Here is a 25,527-nt window from a genome sequence, read left to right as displayed (position 1 = left end):
AGCACTTGCTTTTTGAAATCAGAAAGGTTAAAAACATTACCACGGAAGTGAAAGATTCATGTTGAGCCCGTTAACACCTATTTTAGAGCTGAAATGCTATGTTAATTTAGCTACAATATATAATACAAAGAATTTGTTTTTATTTTTTTTTCTGGATTCCTCTTGCAGAGAACTTCCATTACCAAAGTTGGTGGCCCATTTTTGTTTCACAGGCAGCAGAAAAATTTCTTATTCTGTAATCTCTAAATTAGCTTGAGAGCCTTCTACTTACACATGGTCTTAGCATAAATGCTGATTTTCCCATTAAAAACTAAGTTTTCAAGTCTCTAAGAACTTGGTGCAGACATTTTAATATGGATCTGAAATGTAGGAGAAAATAGGGTGATGTGATGCTGTGCTGAATTATTCTACTCCTGCTTTGAAAATAGTTAACTAAATTCTCTTTAACTACTTTGCTATGTCACTGTTTCTGCCACCACTGCTAATAATTCTATGAGAAATAGTATTTCAAGAATTAACCTCTTTTTGGTTATTCTCTAAGTTCTCTTTCTCAGTTCAGAATTTGCTGCCTTGAGCGGGGGTGGTGGTGAGGAAGGAAATACGTGGTGACTTAATAGCTTACATACAATATGTAATATAAAGATTAAAAAAAACCTCTCCTCAAGTTTTACAGTTCTGTATTTTCTTTACCATTTTTTGCAAGGTTAGCAATACTTACCAAAACTGAGTCTGAATTAACATTCCCTCTCTTAGATCACTGACTGCTTGGTGTCAGCTGTCATCGCCCGTATTCTCTCAGTCGTTATTAGGGTATTTTTATTCAACTAGGTACTTGCCTTACTGATACAATTTGCAGTAATACTGTCCTTCTCACCAAATTGAAGATATCCTTATTTATGTCCGGATCTGGATCCAGATCTGGGGACCTTGAGTAAACCAGGGATATACCTTTTACTATGTTTCCCAAAGTAACTGACCAAATTAACTTTGCTCTTTCCACACTGTTTCTGTATCTTTACAGTTCTGTCACCTCGCTATCCCATCCCCATCACTGTCTGTCTTTAACACTCAGTTCCTGCTTTCTTGTCATTATTGTTTTACCCGTATGTTTCTTTTTTCCTTTTGTGCCTGGGTTTCAGTTATGCACTAGTATTAAGTCTAATTTCTCCCATTTTGTTAAGCAGGCAGCTTGCTTAGTATGCAAACTCTGATGGAGTTAGCATGACACAATCTCGCATTTCTCATCTCATTTTTCTCAAGATTCTTGTTATGATTTGCTACACTCCTCTTACTAATTTCATTGCTTAACTAATTATAGTTCTCATAAGTATGGTAGGTAGATGTTTCTGCTTCTTATCTTTTGTCCTACTGCTTATGGTTCTTTATTCATCGCTGTGTCCTCATAGGTCTAATTCTGCTGTCCTGCTGTATTAAACAGACTAAAGACTGCCTGAATTTCTATTACTCTCTCTCCTTATTTAATTACAGGTGCATTTTAGCAGTCATACAAATTTTGATCCCAAAATGTGGTATGAAGTGCAACAAGTATCAATTTGAGTCTCTCTTGCTGGTCTCTATCCACTGTGCAGAAGGGAATTTCAATCTTATGAAATTAAGCTGAGCATAAAAGGATAAGACAGCTCTGAAAATGTTTTCTGTGCCGTCAGAGCAGAATTCCACACCAATGGGAGAATGGGAAGGCATCTTCCAGGGAACAGGCAGGCTATAAGGAGTGTTTATGCTAGACATGTAGAAACTGCCATAAGAAGAGATGTTAAACTTAATGAAACGATAGCAATAATTTCTAAGTGGCCTGGCTGGAATGAGTGCTAATACTTACCATAATATTGATAAAATTATTAATATTTATATATATATATAGATATATTAGGTAGATAAAATTAGAGTAATACGGATATACTTAGATTTGTATGTTCAAAATACTACATAGACAACAAAAAGCAATTCAGTTCCTGCAAAAGATAAGAGCAGTGTTATCTGGATTTTAGAAGTTAGGAGAAGCAAGGGAGAGTGATTTGCTTTATACTGTGCTATGAGTCATTCTGCGGGCTGGCCTCTCAGCTGCAACATCTCTGAGGTGCCTGAGGAGCACATTCTAATCTCAAGATAAAATACAAGTGACTACAAGTAGTTTTTACAATTATTTTCTTTTTTTCTCTTCTATACTAGGGGACCTACAGTGAAGCTTTTGAAAAATTCAAACAGGCTTTTGAGACAGCAGAAACTTCAAATAATTTGCCCTTAATGAATAGAACAAAGATCTACTGTGGCATTGCAAAGGCTCATAAGATGATGGTGGCATTTAACAGCCATATAGAAGCAGAAGATCCCGTTAGCCTCAAGTACCTGCTGGCATGGAAGGAGAACAGAAGTGACATGTTCACTGACCCTCTTACAGTTGGTAAGACATTGGTTATGAAACACATTAGTGCTGTATTGTCCTCAATAGTTAAGTCGTTTTTCTTGTAGAGTTTTATTAAATTATTTCCTGAGTTTAATCCTTGTATGGAATAGAGGTTAGATTTACTCCTTTGTGTGCTTATTTTAAAGGCTGAATTAAATAGGTTTAAATACAATATAGCATAGAGAAAGAGATAGCAGTAGCTGCTATGAATGGCAACTTTTTTTTGGTGCTATTTTCTAAAACACTTCAGTTATGTGTAAACAGTGACATATTAGTTTAGTCAAATATTGTTATTTTAATCTGGAAAGAAAAAAAAAAAATCTTCATTTTCAGTCAGTTTTTCAAGTGCATCCAAAAAAAAATTCCCTGTCACTAAAAGTAAGAAATAATTTCTGCCTGACATAGTGGATATAGTTCTGAATTCAGAAAAACATGCTGTTTTATTTTTTGTATCCTTATGCTTGACTTTGGAAGGGAAGAAAGAAAAAAAAACAAAGCCATTCTGATTTCTTTGCCATGTTTCCTTGTGTCAGATAGAAAGTAGAGGAGGACTTTGTGTGGAGTAGACCCCTTTCTTCATGAGTTAAATTTTCTGTACTTTTTTCCCCTGTACTGTATATTAATACAGGACAAACTGAATTATGTATTGTCTCCAAGTATTGATAGTATTAAACTGTGTTCTGCTGGGGAAGGGAGATTAATCTGCTCCACCTTAAAACTTTCCTCTCTGCATTCCTGTGGAGTGGAGATAAATGACAGCTGGGACCAAGTCATCATGTGAAGCTTCAGAGTTACTGTGTCCAAAGAACTGCTTGTCTGCTGCTTTCTTGCGTATCTATTCTTTTCATACAATTGGAGCAATTAAGTATAACTTCAATGGTGAATTTTATATATAAGTGGTTAATAGCCTGGTAATTGAATATGTTAGCAGTTTAACAGGAGCCAGGGCACCAGAGGCAACTGAGAACTGTGGGACAAGAACATTCATTGAAGAGATAAATTAGATAGTGCTATATTTACAGTTCCAGTGATGGTAACAGAGCAGCTCTTTCTCAATGATAATGCATTTCTTTTTCAGTGACTATGTATATTTATTATTTTTGTCCCAATAAGTGAAATTCAGCAAACTCACAAACAGATTGATTTTGGCTGGAAGAGTTAATTTAGTGCATGTCTCCTGCAAGGGATTATAAGTTTCTACCTACCTTCAACATATATTTTACTTTTACTAAAGAGGTTTTCTGTTTAACTTTTATAGGGTGCTTTCTCCAGCCAGTTGGGAAACTCATTTATATCCTGAAATTATATGTGCCCCTTTAAGCTCAAGTTTCATGCAGGACTTCAGGATTTAAAAAAGAGTATGATTAGAAAAGCCCTTTATGTCCTGGCAAGCACGCTACCAGAAAGAAGTTTTGCCTTCTGAGGTTCTCTTCCTTCAGTATTTCTGCCTGGTTTACCCTCTGTTACTTTCAGTATTACAGTTTTTGTTTTAGTTCCAGTTGACTCCAGGAACCCTGTGGCTACTGCATATTTAGCAGCTCTTCCAGTTCAATATCATTCTTCTCATTAGTGCTCCAAGCTTTCTCTCATGATACCGAGATTACATCCAGGAAAACACAGTGTCATGCTGTCAGCACGATCTGTAACATTCTTCGTGTTTTCTGTGCCAAATCTCTCGTTAGTACTGGCATTACATTTTTAATATCTTTGTCTGGCAAAACATGACCTGGCATCAGTTCAATAATTAGGATTCACTGGCTTTGAGTTTCAGGTACAGCCTTTATCCTACCTTCCAGCAGAATGGCTGTGCATCCTACAATGAACTCATCACTTTGGAAATTCCTGCTGTGATAATAGAACAATATTTCTAGCTCTTTCAAACATCTCAACTCTGGTAATCTGCTAGATTTTTCTTAGCCTTTTTGAGGATAAAACAGCTAAATACAAGATACAATGGTAGTTCTTAATCTGCAGGGGGATGTAATGAAAGGAAAAAGGAAGGTAATAAAGTTTTCTTTCTAACTGCTGTGACTGAATAATTTTTCTGTGACAAAAAAAAAAAAGGAAAAAAAGAGTAGTTTCTGTATTCTTAAACAAAAGAAATACTTGGGCTAGTGGAGGAACAATGACATTTGAATTCAACTACTGCCAAATACCTTATGTCTTTCAACCAAGGCTTATTTTCTAAATCAATCATTTCAATAACCAGGCAGGAAGAACCATTAATTACTCAATTTACCTCAACATTTATTAATAGAATGGATGTTTTAACCAAAGTTGTCATGGTCAAAAGGGATGGAATTGTCAGAAAACAGTGCTTATAAATGCAAAGGAGAATGTGTTTCTATCTGCTGCATTTGACTCAGTCACCTCACTTCACTTACAAGAGCATTATCTATGCCAATGTGAGATGCCACTGCAAGAACAAGTACGTGTTTATTAATCTTCTATTGTTTAGTTAAATATATATATAAAAAAATATCAGCAGAATCAGTAACTCCGTGTTAATATCAAAAAAGGAACCCGCAGCATGACTAAGATCATCTGATGAGAAAATATATCACAGGTCTTTCAATAAATCATCTCCTGATTTGGCACCTTCTAGAGGGGAGAAGAGTAATTAAGGGTGCTGATGGCAGGAAAATTTTTTATCAGATTTTGGATATTCATCACATGAAATGTTGACCAGGAATGGTGTTTTCTGTGAGTCTGGAAAATCTCAGTCCAGGACATTGCATCTGGCAAGGCTGTGCCTCAGCAAGAGACCTTGGATGCTTGAAATCTTCTGAACACTTAGAGTAGCCCTACAATGAATTGTTTTCATACTAGGAAGTCTTCATTTGTTTTCTTCAGAAATGTTCCTTGCTTTTGATCATAATTTAGATGAACATTACTTTTGAGAACTTTGCAAAACTGACATGCTTTACTGTAGGTTTCTGTGTTAGTTTTGCTTGTTTGATTCTTTATGGTAGCTACAATTGCAGCATAAATTGTTATCTTACCCATAACAGCAATTATGACCTCTTATGATGAATGGAAGTATCTTGTACAATCGACTTCAGTACAATCAGGACTATTTCTAGCATTCCTGAGCAGCCTCCAATGTGATTTAAAATGCATACACCAGCTAAAACAATACCTTGGAAACTATAATCCAATAAGCTTTTGTCCTTACTCCCAGATATGAAGTCCCTCAATATTCTTTATCCAGCTCCCTCTTGTAGATATATGGAATGGTACCTTCCACAATGTGAATTTGTCCTTTTTGTTGAGAAAAAGTTAAATTTTCAACCTACCAATTCACATTTCTAAAAGCTCTTCAAGATGTTTTATATTCATTTTCCTGTAAAAGATGTGGCTAGCACAAAATTGCTAATGTGCTGAAGAAAAGAGATTTCACCAGATACATTTATGGTCAACCTTGTGTGTGACTGTAATTCGTCAATAAAAGGATTCTCCCTGAAGAATGGTAAAATCAGAAGTGAGATATGAGATCAAAGATTACACTAAACAAATTCTGTTAACATTTTTCTACTGTAACTTAACACAGCCATGTAATTTATATGCCATTTTGGTAATAGCGTTCAACAGTAGAACAGTCTGCTTCATAATATGACAAACTGCTTTTTTACTGTCTCTTCTTTCTGAAGTACACTAATTTCAGCAAAATTTCTAACATTCTAAATCTTCTCTTTCCTCCATTAATAAATTACATTAGTTACCTCAAATGCAGGCTAATAAAACTGTTATCTGCAGCAACGTACCCAAAATGCTTGTCTGTACTTTAGCAAATTGAAACCAGTCTTCATCAGGAATGTGCACTATAAATTATACTTTGGATTTGCCCAGAAAGTGTTCACCAGTGGTAGCAGATTTTTTGATCTCAGAACATTTAAGAGAAAGAAAATATACTGTGCACCTATCAAAACTAGAAAAAACAGCAAGTCTTCGTTCCTTACACAGAAATACATCCTTCAATAGGTCTTAAAATAGTTCTTATATGATGTCAGTGGAAAAGTAGAGGCTTCTGTTAGCGGGTTCCTTTCACTGCATATTTCATATCTAAAGCTCTGTTACAGGTTTTGGCATATCATGATACTGATTTGGGGATACCAGAGTTCTGCTTGTGCATGTGCTCCCTCAAAGCCTCTGTGTGTGCGTCTGTTGTGTTGTTTGGCTCTTTTATTATTTAATAAGTTCTGTTCTGCAGTTAGCATGTACAGAAGGCAAATATATCAGCTTGTATGGAGACTGCAAGTCAAACTGACTCTTAATATTTTGTTTTAACATGTTTCTTCTTGGTAGTATATTAGTGAGTTTTGTAACTCACTTGTTAAGATAATTAAATGTAAATGCTGTCACTGACAAAGTAACTAGACTGAATCTGAGCATCACTGCTGTAAAGAAGATGGGAATGATTCAGACCCTCTCTTTGGGAGGTGGAGAGCATGCCCATGCTTCCCAATGACTTTCTGTGCCCCTCCTCCCCCTCAGCAGTCTGCTCACTCTACAAGGGTCTGGATCTGTAGTGGCCTCTGCTGCAAGCTCCATATGCTTATGATATATGTCAATAGCAAGTTATACAAACTGAGTGTTTATTTAGCTTGTGGAGAATATATTGTTAATGGGACCAAAAATAATGAGAAATAGAAAATATTCTAGAGATAGATTTTGGTGTTTTCTCAGAAAATATAACTGAACATGAAATAAGAGAAATGTACACTTGTTCATACTGTAAAATAAGAACTATGATTTTAAAATATGGAAAGGAAGTGTGGCACCCAGTACGGGCTCCAAGGCTGTCCCTGTGCCAGAGGCAAAAAGGCTCACAGTAAGCATGTTTCAAAAGTAGCTCAAATGCTTCACAGGATAGCCTCTGCTCATTTTTCTGGGGTTTATCAGATAGAATCATTTGCTCACTTCTGGAAAAATATTGTAGTTAGAAATGCCAAAATATCTACATTTAGGAAAATTATTAGCAAAAAACCAAAAAGTTCAGAGGTGGTCGTTGTTTGGGGTTTTTTTGCTTAAAATTTTCTAAACTTATACCACCTCTTCTTATTTACATCACCTAGCAATCATCAGTTGAAGAATTGTAGGTTATGACACTTCTAATTTATTAAAAAAACAGTAATTTTTATACTGCTGTATTTTTTAGTATTGATGCAAAATGCCTTAAATAAAAGTTGAAAGACAGCATACTCACATAGATACACTGATGACATGGAACAGGTGTGTTCCAGAAAATCAGCTTAAGTGGTTCATACATCTCATGTTATTTATTAATAGTTTGGGTTTGTTTTTTAGGTATTTGATTAGGTCTACTTAGTGAGAGGAAGGTTAATAAAATATTTTAATGTTTAACCATAGAACAATGTGTTTGGAGAAGTTTCTTCATAGTCTTTGCCAAGAGTTGGCAGTTCTTGTTTGCCTAAGTGATGTTATAACTTCAAAAAGATCACTATCATCCTGTCTGCTGTGTTCTTGTCATCTACAGTTATAGAAAAACATCTTAACCAGAAAGAGAATTTGGATCTTCTCCAGATTCTTCTTCCATCTGATACTTCCTATGGAAATGCCTAAATCTGTCCATGCATTTGCTTTAGATCCATCCTGTTCTTAAACATTGCTGGCATCCAGCTGTGTTTTCTCAGGCAAGCTTTCTAGATCAGCAGAAGATGGTTCCCTAAATAAGTTGAATTGTTCTTTCTTGTGGAAAAAAAGTGTTGGAAGTGGTGTTCAAGCTGTAGTGTATTGTCAGACCCTTTAGTGTAGCTTCTTGCACTGCACTGTCAGTTCTTCTACCAAAAGTGGAGTTCTTTGTGAGTTTAAAAAGTGAAAATTCAGAGCAGAAGCTCAGTCCTGCTTGGATTCTGTGGGATGCTTGAATGGTGCAAAATAAACTGAAGCTCTTGTCCAACCACATTAGGTCACTTCTGGAGAAATCTTTGGTATGAAGACACCTAGAAGTTTGAGGTTTGCCTGCACTCCAGAGCATAAGAAATGTATTGACAAAGAGAAGAGTCATGAAGCAGAACAGTTGGCAGCTGCTGTGTTCTGGCAGTCCCCGATAGTTGCAGGGCCAAAGGAGGAATAACCAGTTGGCATACTTTGAAGTGACCCTACGGCTTTTCCACATGTGCCCATCATAGCTCTTTTGCTGCCTACACATGCAGAGATGTCTCTGGTGGCTTTATGCTCTTGTTCTCAAACGAAAAAATTGATCCTCAGAAGGAAACAAAGACCATACTTGTATTTTTTTGTCTAATATTAAGAAGGTTGTTTTCATTTAGACTTCGTAAACAACCTTTTATTGGTGCTATCTGCAAATATGCCAGCTGAGGGAGATTGATCTCACGCCAACATGAAAACAGCTCTCTGCTGCAAATCCTTCCTTACCAAAAGCTCCCCAACAGTCTTTGGACTCTGAAAATCAAAGCCAAGAAAAAGCAACTGGATTCAGTGCTATTTTCTGTAACAGAACCCTTAGGTCATCTCAAGAGTCACAGTCAGTGTACCAAACACCTTCCTTCTCCTCCGTCTCCCAAGCCAGCTTTCTTTTTCTGCATCTCTCAGGGCTTTTTCTGGTATGCCTTACCCTGCCTAGACATACCCTTTTATGTTCCTCTTATGTTTAAGTAACAGATTGTTTTTTTATTAAGACTCTGTGGTCTGAAGATTGTAAAGATTTACATGATTTACATTTCAAATCTATTTTTAGAAGTGTCATACTTCCACAATTAATATATTTATGAAATTGTATTTCTTTTGCCCAAAAATCCACCTCCCTATTGTTTTCTGTAATTATCAGCAGTGTTTTGTAATTTTTTGAGGGTTTCTGAAACAGTTATTTCCTTTTTGTTTCTCCTCCTTCTCTGTCTGTTCTGTGCCCCACTTCGTTCTTGTTTTCTCTTCTGTTCTTCACTTTTATCCTGCCAATTATTCTCTCTTCCTTTTTGACCCCATATCTTCATTCCAAACACCAACTTTATGTATGTTTCTAATCAATATTTAAGGAGCATAAGTCAGTTACCCCTTTACCCAGCAGCTAGCATCTCAAACTCTACCTTATTAGATATATCTTTTGTGCTTGTAATAGAATCAATGGAGGTTTTTCAAGAATGCTGTTTTGTTTTTTTCATTCTTACTGCTTTGGCACTGCTCTTCGTACTCTGTTTTTATTATGTTGTGATCAGATAATACACTGGAAAGAATCACACTTCATATTGAGTATCTTGGTAAGGTGGTTAATGTAAAATTGTGAAGTATCAAAATAGCCTGCAAAGAAATCTTAATCACCTGTGTGAATGGATTGACTAAGTTTAAGTATACAACTAGATGATTAATTAGCTTGAAGATTCAAATGCATGCTTAAGTAGATGACCATGCCTCCGGGCTCATCCAATTGTTTCTGCTCACTCAGTTAAGCATTCAATATTATCTGCAATACAGAATATTCCCATTTAAGGGCTCACAGAAGTCTTTTCACAGAGCCAAGTAATTATATGATATTTTCTGCAGTGTATCATGCAAGTACATCTTTTTGAGCATGCAGCTCCTATCTTATAATCCTGACATTAAGTATCAGATAGTGTAATTGATCAGGGGTTTAATACTGTTTAATACAGTTCTTTTTCCTAAGAATTCTGGCATATTTTTTTAATTTTTGAGATGTAGCTGCTACAGATGTTAGTAAAATACAATGTAGTTTCTGTCAGCTCCTGTGGGGAACTGATCTTCTGCAACAGTTTTTGAAATGGGAACTTCAAGTGCCCAGTACCCCTGGTATCTAAACCGAATGCTTCTTCTTATCCTAATGGTGATGTCTGTGAAAGCCAATACTCAAACTCGGTCATCTTTGTGCAGGTATATTTCATACTGTCTGATGTTTACAGATCATGGGAACACAGACATCAAGCTGTCTGATTGCATCTACGCATCTCAACTGAGCATCTAAATAATAATCAAGTGCATTCAACTCTTCGCTGATATAAAATTGAACTCTAAAAAGGGAGGATGGGTGTGCCGTATAGTAGTCTTGCTCAGCTCATCTTGTGCACCCAAGGAATTTGAGGGAAAGGAACTTCAGGTCATGCCCCAGTAGCTGGTGTCAAGGAAAGTCAGAATGTTGCAGTTGGTAGGAACCAGGAGGGGAGAGAACTGGACTGCATGCTGCACAGTGTAGTTTCGGGCTGTCCTGGGTGCAGCATTTGCAGCCCTTACCCGTTTGTTCTTCTGAGGTAAAATGTCACTTCAGGGTGTTATGGAGCCCATTAGAGTCCAGGACCTTTAAATCTGCTGAACAGCATCTTGAGGTGTGTAATTCCTGAAGAGTGAACTTATCCTCACTAGTATCTTTATCTCAGTTTGGATAATAATATTCAAGCAAATTATATTTTATTTTGTTGATATTCATACAAGTATGCACACTTATGCTGTAGTGAGAATTGAGACGAAACAGTGAGAATAGGAAATCAACTGAGATATTGGAGTATAACTGGGTTTTTGTTCTCATCATCTCATATATGTCTTGAAATGCCTCACGGTTTACGTAGGGGACAGAAATACTTCAGTTGCTGTATTAAAACTCATATTAATGACTGCAGAAAGTTAGCTGGGATTGTTCAGGATAATTATTTTAAAATTTTATTTAGATAAATTTAATTTGGTTTTGGTTCAAAGTAATATGTCTTTTGTGTACTTGATAAGTTCTTAATTATTTTACTGTGATATTCGTTTTTTGGAAGGTGAATGTGCATTTGGAATATATGTACCTAGATACATAGAAAGAGAGAAACCATATGACAAAGAAGGGAAAATGTTGCAAATATGCTAAAAACTGTGGACCAAATGCTGCTTTTTGTTATGCATATAAAATCTTGTCCATTTGAGGGGGGTTGCACAAGAGTAACTGTGAATAGAATTTGTCTCTTTCATCTGAAATGCCTTATCAGAAACTTCTAGGTAATCAGTGGTTCAAATAATTAGGGAAATTGCTAGGTATGATAATCATGCTGGGGAACATAACCTAGCTAAGAGGGAGGTTCCAATTGAAGGTATTCTAATAAATAGGGCTTTGTATATTTTGTATTTCTAAAGAGCATTTGGGTTGAGAAGCACTGGAAAATATATTACTAATCATAGCTGTAGTGTATTTAAGCAATGAACATGAAACTAAAATCTGGAAGATGCAGGAAGAGTTCTAATACATCCATAGGAAACTACGGGGTTAAAGTGGACTATATTTTAAGCAGTGTTCAGTTGACTTGCTGTGTGGGGAGATACTGAGCAGTTCTGGCTAATGACTTGTAGGTACTGAATCCTCAGGTCTCTCAGGTGGTTTCACTCGACCAGTTTCAGCAGAATGATGAAAAGGTTGAGATAAAATAAACTGACAGTTGCTACTCATCGCAGGCAGCAAGCTGTACCCTGGCAGATGAGACCCTGGGAGCCCTCTTTTTTAAACAAAGGCTTTCACTGCAGTGAGCAATGAACTCTACACAAAAAGGGAAAAGGAGAGAGAGATTGGCAGCTGGTGACCGACAGGAGGAGGGAAAGGAGGGGAAACTAAGAAACACAGCAATTGTTGTCTAATTAGAAGCCATTCCCACCTACTTAATACCAACCCATTAAGCAGACGACACTTTTCATCTTAGTCTCGAAGCTACACATGACATTATACTCCAATCAATACCCTCCCACTGGCTGCCCCACTGCCCACAAATGAATACATTGCAGTTCAAGAATGCAGCAATTGAGTTGGGGCAGTGAAACTGCAGCTCCCAGTCAAGATCTTTCTCTGAAGATACTAATGTGGTGTTTGTGATACCTGGATAAAGAAATCAAATCCCTATAATGACAGCTGTCAACAACTGGCAAATGAATGAAGTCAGCAATTAATCCATTTTAACTTTTGATTGAAGAGACAGTGTTTATTTTCAGACTATTTTTTCCCATTTGAGTGCGAGATCCAGGTTTTTTGAACCCAGACTTTTAGGTTTCCCGGAGCATCCTGAACTCTAATCCTCAGTTATAATTACAAAATCTATATATATGCACATAATTACGTACATGCAGCATTTTTCTTGGTATCAATATGTTTCATAGACTTCCCAATTTTCTTGAAGGTTTTGAGGTAGCCCTAACCCTTTAAAAGTGTTTTATTTTTTTCATTTAAAGTGCTACTATGATTTTTAGGGGTTACCTTAAAATGTAATTTGGCCCACAATAGTATGTTGTGCAGCACATTTTGACCATTAGGATTTTGCTTTTCAGCTCTACATCTAGAATTCTTGCAACATTTTTTATCAAATTAAATCCCACGTTCCCTGAGCATCTGGAGTTGGCAATACTGTGCACAACCTGCAACATAAACTAATCCTATCCAGAATGCAATATAATTCCATCTTCATGCCAGTTTCATCACCACAGAATCAAACCAGGAGAACACTGTTACTCTATCTCCTTGGTTAGACTGAAGAAGACATCAGTGTAAGTCTTGTAGAAGTGCTGGAAGGAGGTTCCAATGCAACATGACATCTCTCAGTCTCTTTCAACTCCAAAGTGAATTGAGTATCAGTTCAGAATACTTATGATGCAAGTTCAAACCGTCTTTTCAATGCAGATAAATTGTGTACTGTGACATCTGATATTTGCAGAATGAGACCATCAGGTGTGCTTTTCATTGTCATAATATTGTGGCATTTGCAGTGTGGCATTTCTTCAGATGCTGTTTGCTAAAGTAGTTCTTACGTACATAATTGTATAAAGTGCTGTTAACTTGCCTAACTGAGCCCCAAACCCTTGAGATAGACATTATGTATCTGTAATAACTTAGCCTGCTTCTTGGGGCTCTCACCCTTTAACAGCTTACCTATATCTGAGGAAGAGCAATTAAAGGTGAGTGTAGTTAATGAGGCTGACACAGTAGCAAACGTTTTGCATCTTTTGAAATTGTGAGCCAAATAAAAAACTGCTACTTTTTTGCCTCTTTCCAGTAGTATTATAATATATTCAGCTTATTAGTATAATTAGCATTAATTTTGACTCAAATAATTTGTTTTCCAATATTGTAAAGCACCTTTCAGCCACCAACTTTGTATATGCTCCCTGGATTTATTTTGATACATGTTAATGACAATCTTAGTGATTTGCCCTCAATACAGCCTGCAAAGAGGAAAGAATCATCTTCTGATGGTGAAAGCTGGAATTTTTACCACTTGTGAAAATGCCAATACCCAGGACATAGGATTTGACTATGCTAAGGCATGGAGATAGAGGTTTTATATACTTAGAGATACTTGGATAGAACAATCAAAGCTACATTCAGATTCCACGTAGGTACAATCTGCTCTTTAAAATAATCTGGTTCTAACATTTGTTTCTGTAGACTATGGGACTTCAATTCATTTAAACACAGAGGTGTACAGGTTCAGTCTTACTCTGACGAGATGCCAGTTAAAAGGATCAGAGGCAGGCTAGGGAAAATGTGAAGAGCAGTTGGCAGTCTTCCTGTTTCTCAGTGCCAAAGCCTGTGGGGTTAATCTGAAGATACCCAAATCACCTTGGCAGTATCATCTCTAGTCTTTTCCAGAACTGTGGCATTTAATGAGCCAAGACAGTAAATGTAGGATCATAGAAAAATAGTAATGGAAGGGACTTGAAGGAGTTACCCTCCCCATGTAGGAATAAATGTTTTCATGTCATTTCTAAGAGACGTTTTTCTCGTCTGTTCTTAAAAAGATATCTGGCAATAGGCGTCCAACAGCATCCGTGGACAATCTGTTCTAATGGATAAAATTATGCAGGAAAAGGAAAAACCTTGAAAGTTTTTCCTTTATGTGTAAAGTTAAACTCTTCATCTATTCTATCCAATGAATACTTCAAATTCATTCAGTCATTTTTGAAGTAACCTTGGAGAAAGGAACTATCTGACACATGCTGGGGCTTAGAAGAAAATCTTACAGTGATTTCTGAAAAGAAAGGTTATAAGGACTATTTAGTCTAAGTTAATCAGATATGGCAGCATGTAATTCCTTTTTATAAGCACAACTGATGAAAGGAGGTAAAAGAAAATGCAAGGATCCTGTTTCCTTTCTCTTTGTTTTCCAGTGATATTGTCCCATAGAACTAGCCCATATCACCCAGCTGAGCACAGTAGATTGGTATCTGTTCCAAAAGGACAGGAAGAACAAGGGCTTCACCAGGAAGAAACAGACCAATGCAGAGGGAAGGGTTGCTGATTATTCTTAAATAGTCTCTCTAAGTTCTGGGAAGCTTTGTTACTCAGTCTTTTACATAATTTAGGACTCTTCTCCTTACATAAGTTTCTAAAGCAAAAACACAGCTAGGTTTCTGAATTCATCATATTGACTTAATGCACTCATCCTTCAGCTCTTACTGGAGATGCAACTGAACTCAAGTTAAATGCTTTATAGACTTATTTATGATTGAGGATGTTTCTTCTAGAAAGCCAGATGTGAGATCTGAACAGTCTATTTATCCATTCTAGACTGTATGTTTTGATACTACAGACACTAGACAATTATTTTTCTACAGGTTCAGAGTTCAGTAATTGAATCCATATCCTCAAAGACATAAAACTACAGTACTGCTGTTTGCCTTCACTCCATGTGCAACAGAGGTGTGTTCGATTTTCTTCTGCCAGTTTCAGTCACCTTACTCTGCTGTGAATGCTCCAGATGGAGAGGTGGAGCCTCTCTGGAAAAAAAAAGGATGTTTTGTTGCTGTGCTTACATATACCCCATACACTGCAGAGACACCGTTGGTTTGCTCTTTATATTGTGAGGTGCCACTGCATTTGGGGGTGTTTGAGAGAGGGGTGTTCCTAATGGAAAGAAAGAAGAAAATTGTCTATGAACAATGCCTGTTGTCAGACTTAAAATGAGGTATATTGTCTGTTGCTGATTTCCATAAACTTGAGCATTTTGTTCAGGTTGTCACAGTCACTGAGCCTCCAGTGCCTCTCTAGCTGTAAACATATTTCATTATTTGTCTCGAAGGATGCATATGTGGGACTTGCTTATGGCCAACATAAACAATCAGATTTAGTTAAGGGGGAAACCTTTTATTTTTCCTGCCCTTGTAATTTCTGTGTACACAGAACTTTGTGGTCTAGATGTTAAGGATGCTGCTGCATTTTATTTAGAGTAGACTGAGGTTTCCTATGTGCTGGAGAATCTCAGTCCCCATGGAGATAACAAGGGCTTAAGAGCTTCTGAAGTAATCATTACTTAGAAGACTGAAGGATTGTGCTCTGCAGCTTCCTGGAAACAGATTTTTAAAGTTTCCCTCCATCAGTGTTGTTTTAATTGTGATTCTGAGGTGTTAGCAGGTGATATGTGTTTGGTTGCTGCAGGAGTTAGCTGAAACTTTATCTTTTATTTAATATTTTAAATGACAGTTTTGATGAAAAAAACTAGTATATATTATTGTATGGTTATAAAATTGATCATGTATTATTCATTTCATCTCCTATAAATTCAATTATTATTTATTCTGTTATTCCTAACTCTTCATAGTTCTTTCCTTATTCCAAAATTGTATCCATTGGCTGATTTTGGTGCAGTTCTCCAGGCTGTACCTCCATACTGCACAAAATATATATATTTGACAATTACCTGTGTGTTATTCTTCCAGGTTTTCATGCCTACCTGAAACTCATCAGGTTCTTTCATGTTTACTTTGCTATACACAATTTTATTAGTTTGAGATTTTAGCCAATTCTTTATGTATTTTATGTAAGATGAAGAAATTGTTGTAAGCAAGCAGAATCACAAAAAAAAAAAAAAAAAAAAAGGCCCTTAGAATAATGTCAGATTGAGGCACAATGGCTCAGTCTTGGTAACTGCCTGGAAGTGCTGAGTTTACCTGGCTGATGGTGCTTTATTATGCTTGCTGGGGGGATAATTGCTGTTATCATTGAACTGTTTTTACACACGAATTCCTGATACAAACTCAGCCTTTATTACATCAAGTGCAGTTTTATATATGAATGATTGCAAACCTGTACCTGAGAATTTAGTGTATCTTGATTATCAGAGAAAACTATGAAACGGTTTAAGACAAGTATTTATGACCAACCCATGGTATCCTTTTGAAAGTAATAATTTTTCTTAATCATTATGAAAAACAAGATATTTAATGGAAAATTGTTTCTTAAGGGATAGCATACTGTCTTGGAGAGCAAAGTGTAAGAGACTTTGAGGGGAAATTCAGTGCTTTCAGGTAAACTCCTCATGTCATTTATATGAAGGAAAAAAGCTTAATACTAGTTTTGACCCTAATTAATTTAAATTGGTATTCTTTCATACAGGTGCTTTATTTAGCAACAGTGAGGTATAGTAGGATGTGAAATAGGAGAAAAGAAGTAATGAGTTCACTGTAAGCTGAGGAACAAGGTCAGAGAGCTTGAGCCTTTACAAGTAGCTTTGTCTTACCTAAATTACACTTACAGCACTGCTAACTTCCATTCCTGAGTGACTCTGCATCAGTTCATTGGAAATATTTCATATTAAGAAATTCCCTTTGAGTAGGAGCCACAGGTTACTTAATTAGTATGTGCACCTCTTTTCCTCAAAACTGGGGGAGCATCCCTTTGGATTCCACTTGGCTTCCCCTACAATGCACAAGTGTAGGATATGTTTTTCTTTGAGGTATTATGAGCTCTGTGATGGAGCCCAGCATGAGCAAGACGCGGCCTTGACTGCGGGCAGGGGTAAGAAGGTCTCTTTCTGCATTTGGTTTGTGCGCTCCCACCCCCCCGGAGAGCTGAGCTGCGCGGGGCGCGCTGCCACGAACACGCCTCCCTGGCATTTTACATCAGGACGCGGATGCAAAACTGGCCCTGTCAGTACCGACCCCATGACCGTCTGCGATGGCTGCGTCCGCCAGCGATGACCCGGGGCCAAAGGCGGCGGTGGGGCAGCCCGGGGCGGGGGCCGGCAGCCTTGCCGGGGCTGCCCCTGGCCCTGGAGGGGCGCGATGCTCCCGCTCGGTCACGCCGCGGTGCGCGGTGCGTGTGGCCAGCGGGGCACGCCCGCAGCGCCGCGCGGCAGCAGGCGCTCGAGGCCAGGCTCTCCTCGGACGCAATAAACCATTCCCGCCTGTGTCTGTCTGCTCGGCAGCGGTGGAGCCTGCCTCTTTTTTCCCTGCTCTGGATGTTAGGTATTCAATCAGCATTCAGATTTATGCTTTAGATGCTGATGAAAGAGGATGCTTTCCTGCGCCCGCCTGTCAGGGGTGATGCTTGCGTGCAGTTTTTATCTTTTTGGAGTTATCTTCCGAACATAGTAACACAAACATCCTGCCACGTAATCTGTGGAGATACCGAAATCTGAAGAGTTAAGAGATGTGCAATATAAGGTTTTATTTTACCCTTTGACTTCCTTATATTTTTTGTTGTTGTTGTTGTTTTCTTTAATTTGAAGGGTGTCTTCAGGAACATAGCTTATAATTTTCCTGTGATATATGTGTGCTTTAAAATGTAGTCTAAATTTGCTCAGAGAAAATCGCATTCAGGATCTAGTAATACAGTTGCAGTCAAGACAGAATAAGAGGCTTATATAACTACGTCTGATTCAAAACAATGGCTTAATTGGCCAGGAAAATGTAGTTATCAGATGATAAAGATACGGAGTCAAGGGCAAGATATGCCTGAAAACAAGCATTTTCCTGCCTAAAATTAGGCAAAGTTAATAGGTTAAATTTTGTTTATTGAATAAGAGAACCCGAAGTTGATTGATATAGTAATTTCAGTGTTTGCTATGGCAAATATTTAGCTCATTATCAGTTTTAATAGCATTTTGCAGAACAAGCCTTTTCTTGACATACAGAAAATACTATTAAATTTGCCTGCATAGATACATTGTTATGACATGCAATAACTACTTGAATATAAAGGGGATTAATAATTTAAAAGGTGTTAACAAATTAGGGCCATCATTAAAAATAGACTTTGAACCATTTTGTAGAAAAATCAGATTGAGGTAATGCTCTGCTCTTATGATAAAGAATTACAGCATTAATTCTGCAAAGTGAACTTATTGCTCCTATTCGTCTCCAAAACCCTGGAGCATTAAAAGACAGGAAGAATGAAATGATCACTACGTTTTTTTCAGGCACAACAGCTCTAATATTTCCATCAGTTTCACAGCTCCGCTTGCATGGTTGTGCTAGAGGAAAAAGCCATAAACGTCAAGCTTCCCTTTGTTTTGTTTTTGCTGGTCTTATGAAATCGGGTCGGATTTTTTCAGACAGTTTATATTAATATACTGAGAATTTTGCTTGTACAGCATCTGTGCAGACTATAAAGCAAACATTTCTTCTGTATGGAAGCTGTTCTCTTCTTGATTTTAAAATGTAATCCTTGGTTTTCTTTTACATTTTTTCTTTTCTTTCTTGCAACGACTGATGACCAGAGGCATTTCGAGGTTGAATTCTTATTGGTTTGCAAATTATTAATATGTTTTCTTTCCAACTTGGGATAAACAGAAATAAGATCAGTTTGGAAGCCTTTCTTCATTGTTTCATGTTGCATCCATGAAACATGCAGAAGAATGGATCAAAATGTTTTTTTTGTAAGTGTATTAGGAAATACATTTGTGATACTTACATGAGTAATCCCTACCCATATTAATAATTTCACTGCACTCATTCCTCTTATTTTTTTCTTTCATATTTATTTTGGAGAAGAAAAAAAATAATCTGGGATTTACGTATTAAGTTTCATGTTTGAGGGACAGAGATAACAAGAACTCTTTCAGGCCCAGAAGGTGGCAAAATATTTGTCCCCCCCTCTTTCTTTTTCTCACTTGTCATGGCGGTCATCTCCTTGCTAACAATTCCCTCTCAGCCCACTTCCTGAGTTTTCCCTCCTCTTCCCCTTGTACTTTCCGAGACCAGAGAACCCAGGTGGTGCCTTCACTGTTGCCAGGCACTGGGGGAACTGTTTCTGTTATACCCACCTCACAATGGCTGCACTAAGAAACATGCCAAAGGTCTGGTCCTGAGATATGCTTAATTTTGATATTATTTTCTTTCCAGTTAATTGGTTTTTCAGCACCAATTTTTATCCTTAAACTACAGTCTCCGATATTGGCAATGGTGCAACAGTGAGTTTAAAGGAAATAATGGGTTTCCAGTCATCTAGTTGTGTTTTTAGCAGAGTCAGATGTTGTTAAAGCACCAATGGATAAATGGCTAAAGCATTGTTTATATAGCACCTCTATTCCTGCTAATACTGAAAAATTCATAATATAACATTTTTCAGGCAGAACTGCATATGCTGGCGCAGACAAAAAGCACATCTTTTATGTACCAATATACCAGTGTTTGGTTTTATTAATCACATAGAATGAAGTGTGATGGAAGAAGCAGAACATATAGCAGAGGGGAAAAGATTCCAGTTCTGACCAAGTATAAAATAAGAGTAACTGTGATGGAGATACAGTTAACAAAGGACATCAAGGATAACAAACTATTAGTACCTTACTAGCTAGAGGAAGATCAAGGGGGGCATTAGTCAGCTATACAGCAGGGGGGAAAAAGTCTTAATAGATGACCTAGGGGAGGCCAACATGCTTTAATGCTTTTTTGGCTTTAATCTTCACTGAAAAGGTCAGGTGGGATCCTGTGGCAGAGTTTATATCTGCCACAAAAAAGCAAGATCCAAGGCTAGAACAGGAGAAAGTAGGCTAGAGAGTACTTAGCTGAGTTAGATCTCCAAGTCAGATGGGCCTGAGAAACTTCATCCTACAACACTTAAAAACTGGCTGGAACAATCTTGAGGTCATTAGCCATTTTTGAAAACTCATGGAGGTCAAGTCAGGTTCCAGAGTAGCAGAAAAGGACAAACCTGATGCCTGTTTTTAGCAAGGGAAAGAGAAGGAGCTGCCAAGGAATTTCAGACAGATCAACTTACAATCCTGTCTTGGAAAACTGCCAGAACATACAGTCAGTTGTTTAATAGATACCTAGGAGAAAACAGGGAAATGTGCAACAGCCAAAAATAACTTGCCAAAACTAATTGTGTTGAGCCAAAATAATTAACAGCGCAACAGGACTTACAGGTAAAGTAGTTAAAATAAGGAAAATACATGATACAGTCTGCCTGAAGCTTTTGACATACGCAACACTTAGAAGCAAGTAAGGAAGCATGGACTACATCAACGTGTTATCAAGTGGGTGAATAATTATTACTAAAAAGCCTGATTATAAAAGCTCTCAGTGGCTGTTGTTAGAAATGGAAAACTGTGTAGCATGATCTACAGGGATCTGACTGTATTATCTTGTATTTTCATTCCTTATCTGGTGACTGGAACAGAGAATATGCTTACTACATTTGCAGATAACATAAACAAGGGAAGGAACATAAGCATTTGGGTTTGAGGTATTGCAATTCAAAGGATCTTGACAAATCGAGAAACCTGTGTTGTAATGTTCTTGGCATTTATGTCTGTGTATGTGCAAGTATGTAGAATCAAGTATAATCAAGTGAGTGCATAGTTACAAAAAGGGAGCAAGTACCAGTTCTGTAGATAGGAAAAAAAAAAAATCTGGACTTGCAGAAATCACAAGCCGAACCTGAATCAACAGTGTTAAGCTGTTGTAAAAACTGCAAACATCTTACTAGGATATTAAAAAATGATGAGTCGTGAGGTAATCCTTCTGCTCTACCCAACACTGATAAGGTCTCAACTTAGTATCACAGCCAGTCTGAACTTTCTCCAGCTTGAGCTGGAGCTAAAAATTATGACCAAAAGAAGAGACCCAGGGAAGACAAAATAGCAGATTTGACATGTGTAGAATTTGAAGAGAGAGAAGAAATAAATAGTGACCTTTTCTCTTTGACAATAATAAGTTGAAGTAAAAGTACTGGGCAGGAAAATGCAATTATTGGAAGGATGCTTCTGATTAGCCAGTGGGAAAACTTTTATAACAGTTTGAGGAATGGGCTTTATGATGCCCAATGTGACCACATGTTCCAATGGCTTATGAGTTTTCATATATATTTATTTGTTTATGTCAGAAATATATACAGAAGCACTCTCAACATGCAGTAATTCTGAGATAAAGCTGTGATATACCAGTGAAAAGATCTTTTGGCCTAGCAGAGAGAAAAAAAAAATTCATTTTTTGGGAATAAAGAAACTTGGATTTTATTTTTAAATCAATGCTCATCTCCTAAGAGAGGTAGGGTAAATAATTTCATTTCTTTGTGCCTCAGTTTGCTCATCTGTGAAGTCAGCTTTAAGATATTGATATTTTTATAAAACAGCTTTCCAAAATACTTTAAAGGATAGCAAGAGAGGGATGTTCCTTGCCTGTCCCAATTCATCCACTCATTCTTTCCGTCCTGGAAGCTCTCCAGTTCTTTCTTCTCTTCTTTTTTCTTCTCTCCATTTCCAAGGCTACAAAAATACTTAATTTTGAAATCCCATGGATCTTAGGACAACAGTATTCAGTTTTTCCTGTTGTTGTAAAGCCTGGAATCAGCTTCATATACAGGTTTAATGTGGGGGCAGGCTATGAAGACAGAGTTAAATCCAGTTTTTCCTGTTGGGAGAAAAGTTAACAGCTGCAGTCTATACTCTTCCCTCTTTCCACTTCCCATTTCTCTCTCTGGCTAGAATAACAAAGCAGCATTTTCATTCAGCTTGAACAGGCATTACCATGTATCCCTTGTCCACTTTCCAGCCTAGGACTGTTTCATCTCCTCCTGTTTTCAGGCTCTGGGCTGCAGGACCACAAATAGTAAATGCAATCTTTTGTTTTGTCAGCTCTTGTCCCAGTTTTTCCTTCAGAGCATCCTCTCTTGGGGCTTAAGCCATGTACATGACCTGATATTAAGCTGCTCTTAATGCCACTTCCATGAACATGCTAACTACATAGTACAAGTTTTTTGTTGTGGTTTTTGGTTTTTTTTTTTTCATTATTTAATCCTCAGGTACAGACATTTTCAAATGTAAATAGCCAAGTGAAGAGAACATACACATTCTAAATTCACAGCCTCCCCTTTTGCTACTCCCTGGGCTGCATGCCCAAAAACAACAAGCCTGTGTTAAAGGGAACAGGCAGCAGCTCACAGTGCCTTCAACACCCTTTCTGCATAGAACCCAAGGGCTGACATTGGCAGCTTCTGCTAGGAAGGCTGAGATGCTAGAGTGTATATTCCTCAGGGATTGTTTTAGTGTGAATGGTTTGATTGCAAACAAAATGGGAGTTGGAGGTACTTGCACGTATGTGTGCATACGTTGGTGAACATTTTTTTTCTTTTTCTACAAACGCTGAAAAACTTCCACCATATGAGAAAAAGCAGTGCAATGACCAAATGCTTACTGAGACATCTTTGTGCTCAGTCCTGGCATTGTGAGGAGCACTGGAGCTCCTAACACTTGTGTAGGAGGTATTTGTGAAAACTTGACTGTGGCATCCCTGTATAGCTGGGGCATACATCAGGGAGGGGCTCCAGTGCAAATCATTCTGGAGAGTGGCACATACATCCTGTTTAAAAGGCATCAAGAACAGCTTACAGGTAGTAGCATGAGTATCAAGAGTATCTTGCAAGTAAGAACTTGGTGTGGAGGTTATTTCCTATTTTTTTGTTCTTACTTAATTTTATGAAACTTCCCTGCTTCTCCAAGGGCAAGTCAATCTTGCCTTGATATGTTTTGCAAATAATGCACTGTGTAATTACTGTTTTAAATCTACTTCAAGGTAAAATGTTCTGGTATATGCATTTTTGAGTACTAGAACCTCTGGTAATTAGAATCCAAGGATGACCACATGCTGTAAGTGAAATGCATGTTTCCACTGGCTGATTTCACCAAGAGACGTATTTTCTCATTCAACATTTTATAGGCACTCATGAGATTGTTTCTCTTGCTGCCAAGTCTTCTGATATAGTATGATTTTCATTAAAATTTATTTTTCAATTTAAAATATTTCCATGTTAATTCAACTTTAGGCATAGGTAACTAAGAAGTGAGATGAATTTGACAGAAATTCTATTGCATCTGTAGTGTTTTCTACCTCTACTCAGTATTAAGGGATCTATAACCCAAGAAATTAAGACTTTTGCAGGTAAATTAAGCAAATAGAAAATTGGGGCAGAGGGAGAGGTGTAAGTTGTAAATTATTAATTATTTGAGCATTTTTTCTTGCCTTTTGGCTTCTAGAAATTACAGATATTTATAGATTTGAAATTCAGACAAGTATTTGAAAAATGCATTTGAGTAAAATACTTTCTGGTTAAACTGTGTCTATAATTGCACCAGTTTCCTGCAAATGTTTAAACTATTTGCTTACATTTTGGTGGAAGAAAAGAAATGGAAAAGAGCTATAGAATGATGGAAGTTGGCTCAGAGTCTGACTTAATAAATGTGACAATCAAACATGAGGATTTTTGGAAACAGAGATAAGCGATGCTAGCCCGAAGGCTGAACTTAATGTCAAAGAGGGTGTTAACGCAAAGTAAAACAGTCTATGTAGTAAACTAGAGAAATACCATCTTTGGAGAAAAAAATCTCTAAAAATTATGCCACTTTTAACAGACAACCACAAAAAAGCCCTAGCGGTACCTCAGAATATGATCAGTCTTTTTGAACTGAGTTTGTTCTGTGCTTTTTTTGTTCTTCAGTGCTGTCTGCAAGCGTTCTCTGTCTGTCATAAGGCTCAGAGTTTGGCAGTTGTATTTCTTTGTTATATTTTCATCATGTGAGATAAAAAGTCAAGGATGAGTGATATAATGGAAACGTTCCTGTGTCTGAGCAGGAGGAAAAAAGCCCTCAGTTCCACTGAATCCATGCTCTTACTCTTTCATAAAATTGTTTGAAATTTTTTGAAAATGATGGGTGATGATTTATTTTTTTTTCTTCTCGGCAAACTGCCTTTCTACCAGAAGTGAGGTTCAGTTGCTACCTTAGGAATAGCATTTCTCAGGATATCTGAGGCTGAGACTGTTGTAGGTATGATATGCTCAGACCCTGCAGGAGGGGATGAAGGCTGCATCATTCCCAACTAGCCCCTGGAGGTTAGCTTAGAGCAGTGGTACAGCTTCGGAGGAAGCTGTCAGCCCTCTGGGCTACAGGGATGTGCTGGTTTTAATAAGGACATTGCACAAGACAGTACCTAGGAGTTAAAGTGAATTTTCTCACAAGAAAGTCTTCTTAAGAATAATGATCAATAAGTCTGAAGCTGCATAGTTGATTTCTGAAGAATCCAAACAGTCCTGGGTGTTTAAAATGTTATTAGAACCTGAATAAAATACATTCTACAGATGGGCAGTTTGGCTCATCCCTTGCCCAGAGATTTGAATTTGAGCTCGATTCGTTTTTACCAGTCATGAAGGAGTCAGAGGTGTGAAGATAATTTCATGCCATTCAACAATGGCTCTTCATCTAAATAATATTCAATTCTATTAGTCAGCATATTCATTTTTGTTGGGGGAAGAACTGAGAGGAGGATAAAAATAATACGGTCTACCAATAAGTATACATTTTCCAGAAATTACAAGGCCATTTATATTGCAACAAGTTGCTTTCTGGAATGTAGAATGCAGTAGGTTTTGAGGCTATTGGATATGACTTGTACTCTCATTTCTGCTCTAGTATTTCATGATGGCAAACACTTATTATATCTCATGTTTTTTCAAGGTTAGCTAGTTAAGCTTCTCATCAATTAGTAGCTGAAAGAATAGGCTGTTTTTAATTGGATACATAGTAAGCAAACATATCCAAATATTAATCAAAAATTAAAACTGAGCATTATGTTATCAATATATAAAGCAAAACTCACAGTTTCATGACCAGCAATTGAGCAGGCTAGGCAACAGTTTAAATGTTACATGATGCAACAAAAAGTCCCTTTTATTTTCTTTTACATATTATTCAGTATTATAGAATCTTCATGGTGTTCATAGGCATGATTCACTGACCTGCTCACTGAATTGGGGCAATCATAATCAAATAGTCCTGTAGAACATCATTGTTGAACTGGTCTGAAATGAGACTACAAGATTGCCAAGTAAAACATGTCTGCCACAAATGAAGAATGAGGTTCTGGTTGTCCTAAAGTTATTACGA

General features: G+C 37.3%; 1 protein-coding gene across 1 annotated transcript in view; it reads left to right on the top strand.

The window, feature by feature from the left end:
* The window catches only part of TTC29 (tetratricopeptide repeat domain 29), a 127,585-nt gene that overhangs the window by 78,223 nt on the left and 23,835 nt on the right, over positions 1-25,527 (top strand). The window contains exon 9 of the mRNA XM_051617862.1: positions 2,191-2,422. Coding sequence (XP_051473822.1) covers positions 2,191-2,422 — 232 coding nt within the window. The remainder of the gene's footprint in view (positions 1-2,190; positions 2,423-25,527) is intronic.

This window comes from Apus apus, chromosome 4, assembly GCF_020740795.1.
Source record: "Apus apus isolate bApuApu2 chromosome 4, bApuApu2.pri.cur, whole genome shotgun sequence".
Classification (NCBI taxonomy): Eukaryota; Metazoa; Chordata; class Aves; order Apodiformes; family Apodidae; genus Apus; species Apus apus.
The sequence above is the reverse complement of the archived record's forward strand: the minus strand, read 5'-3'. Positions and strand labels throughout refer to the sequence as shown.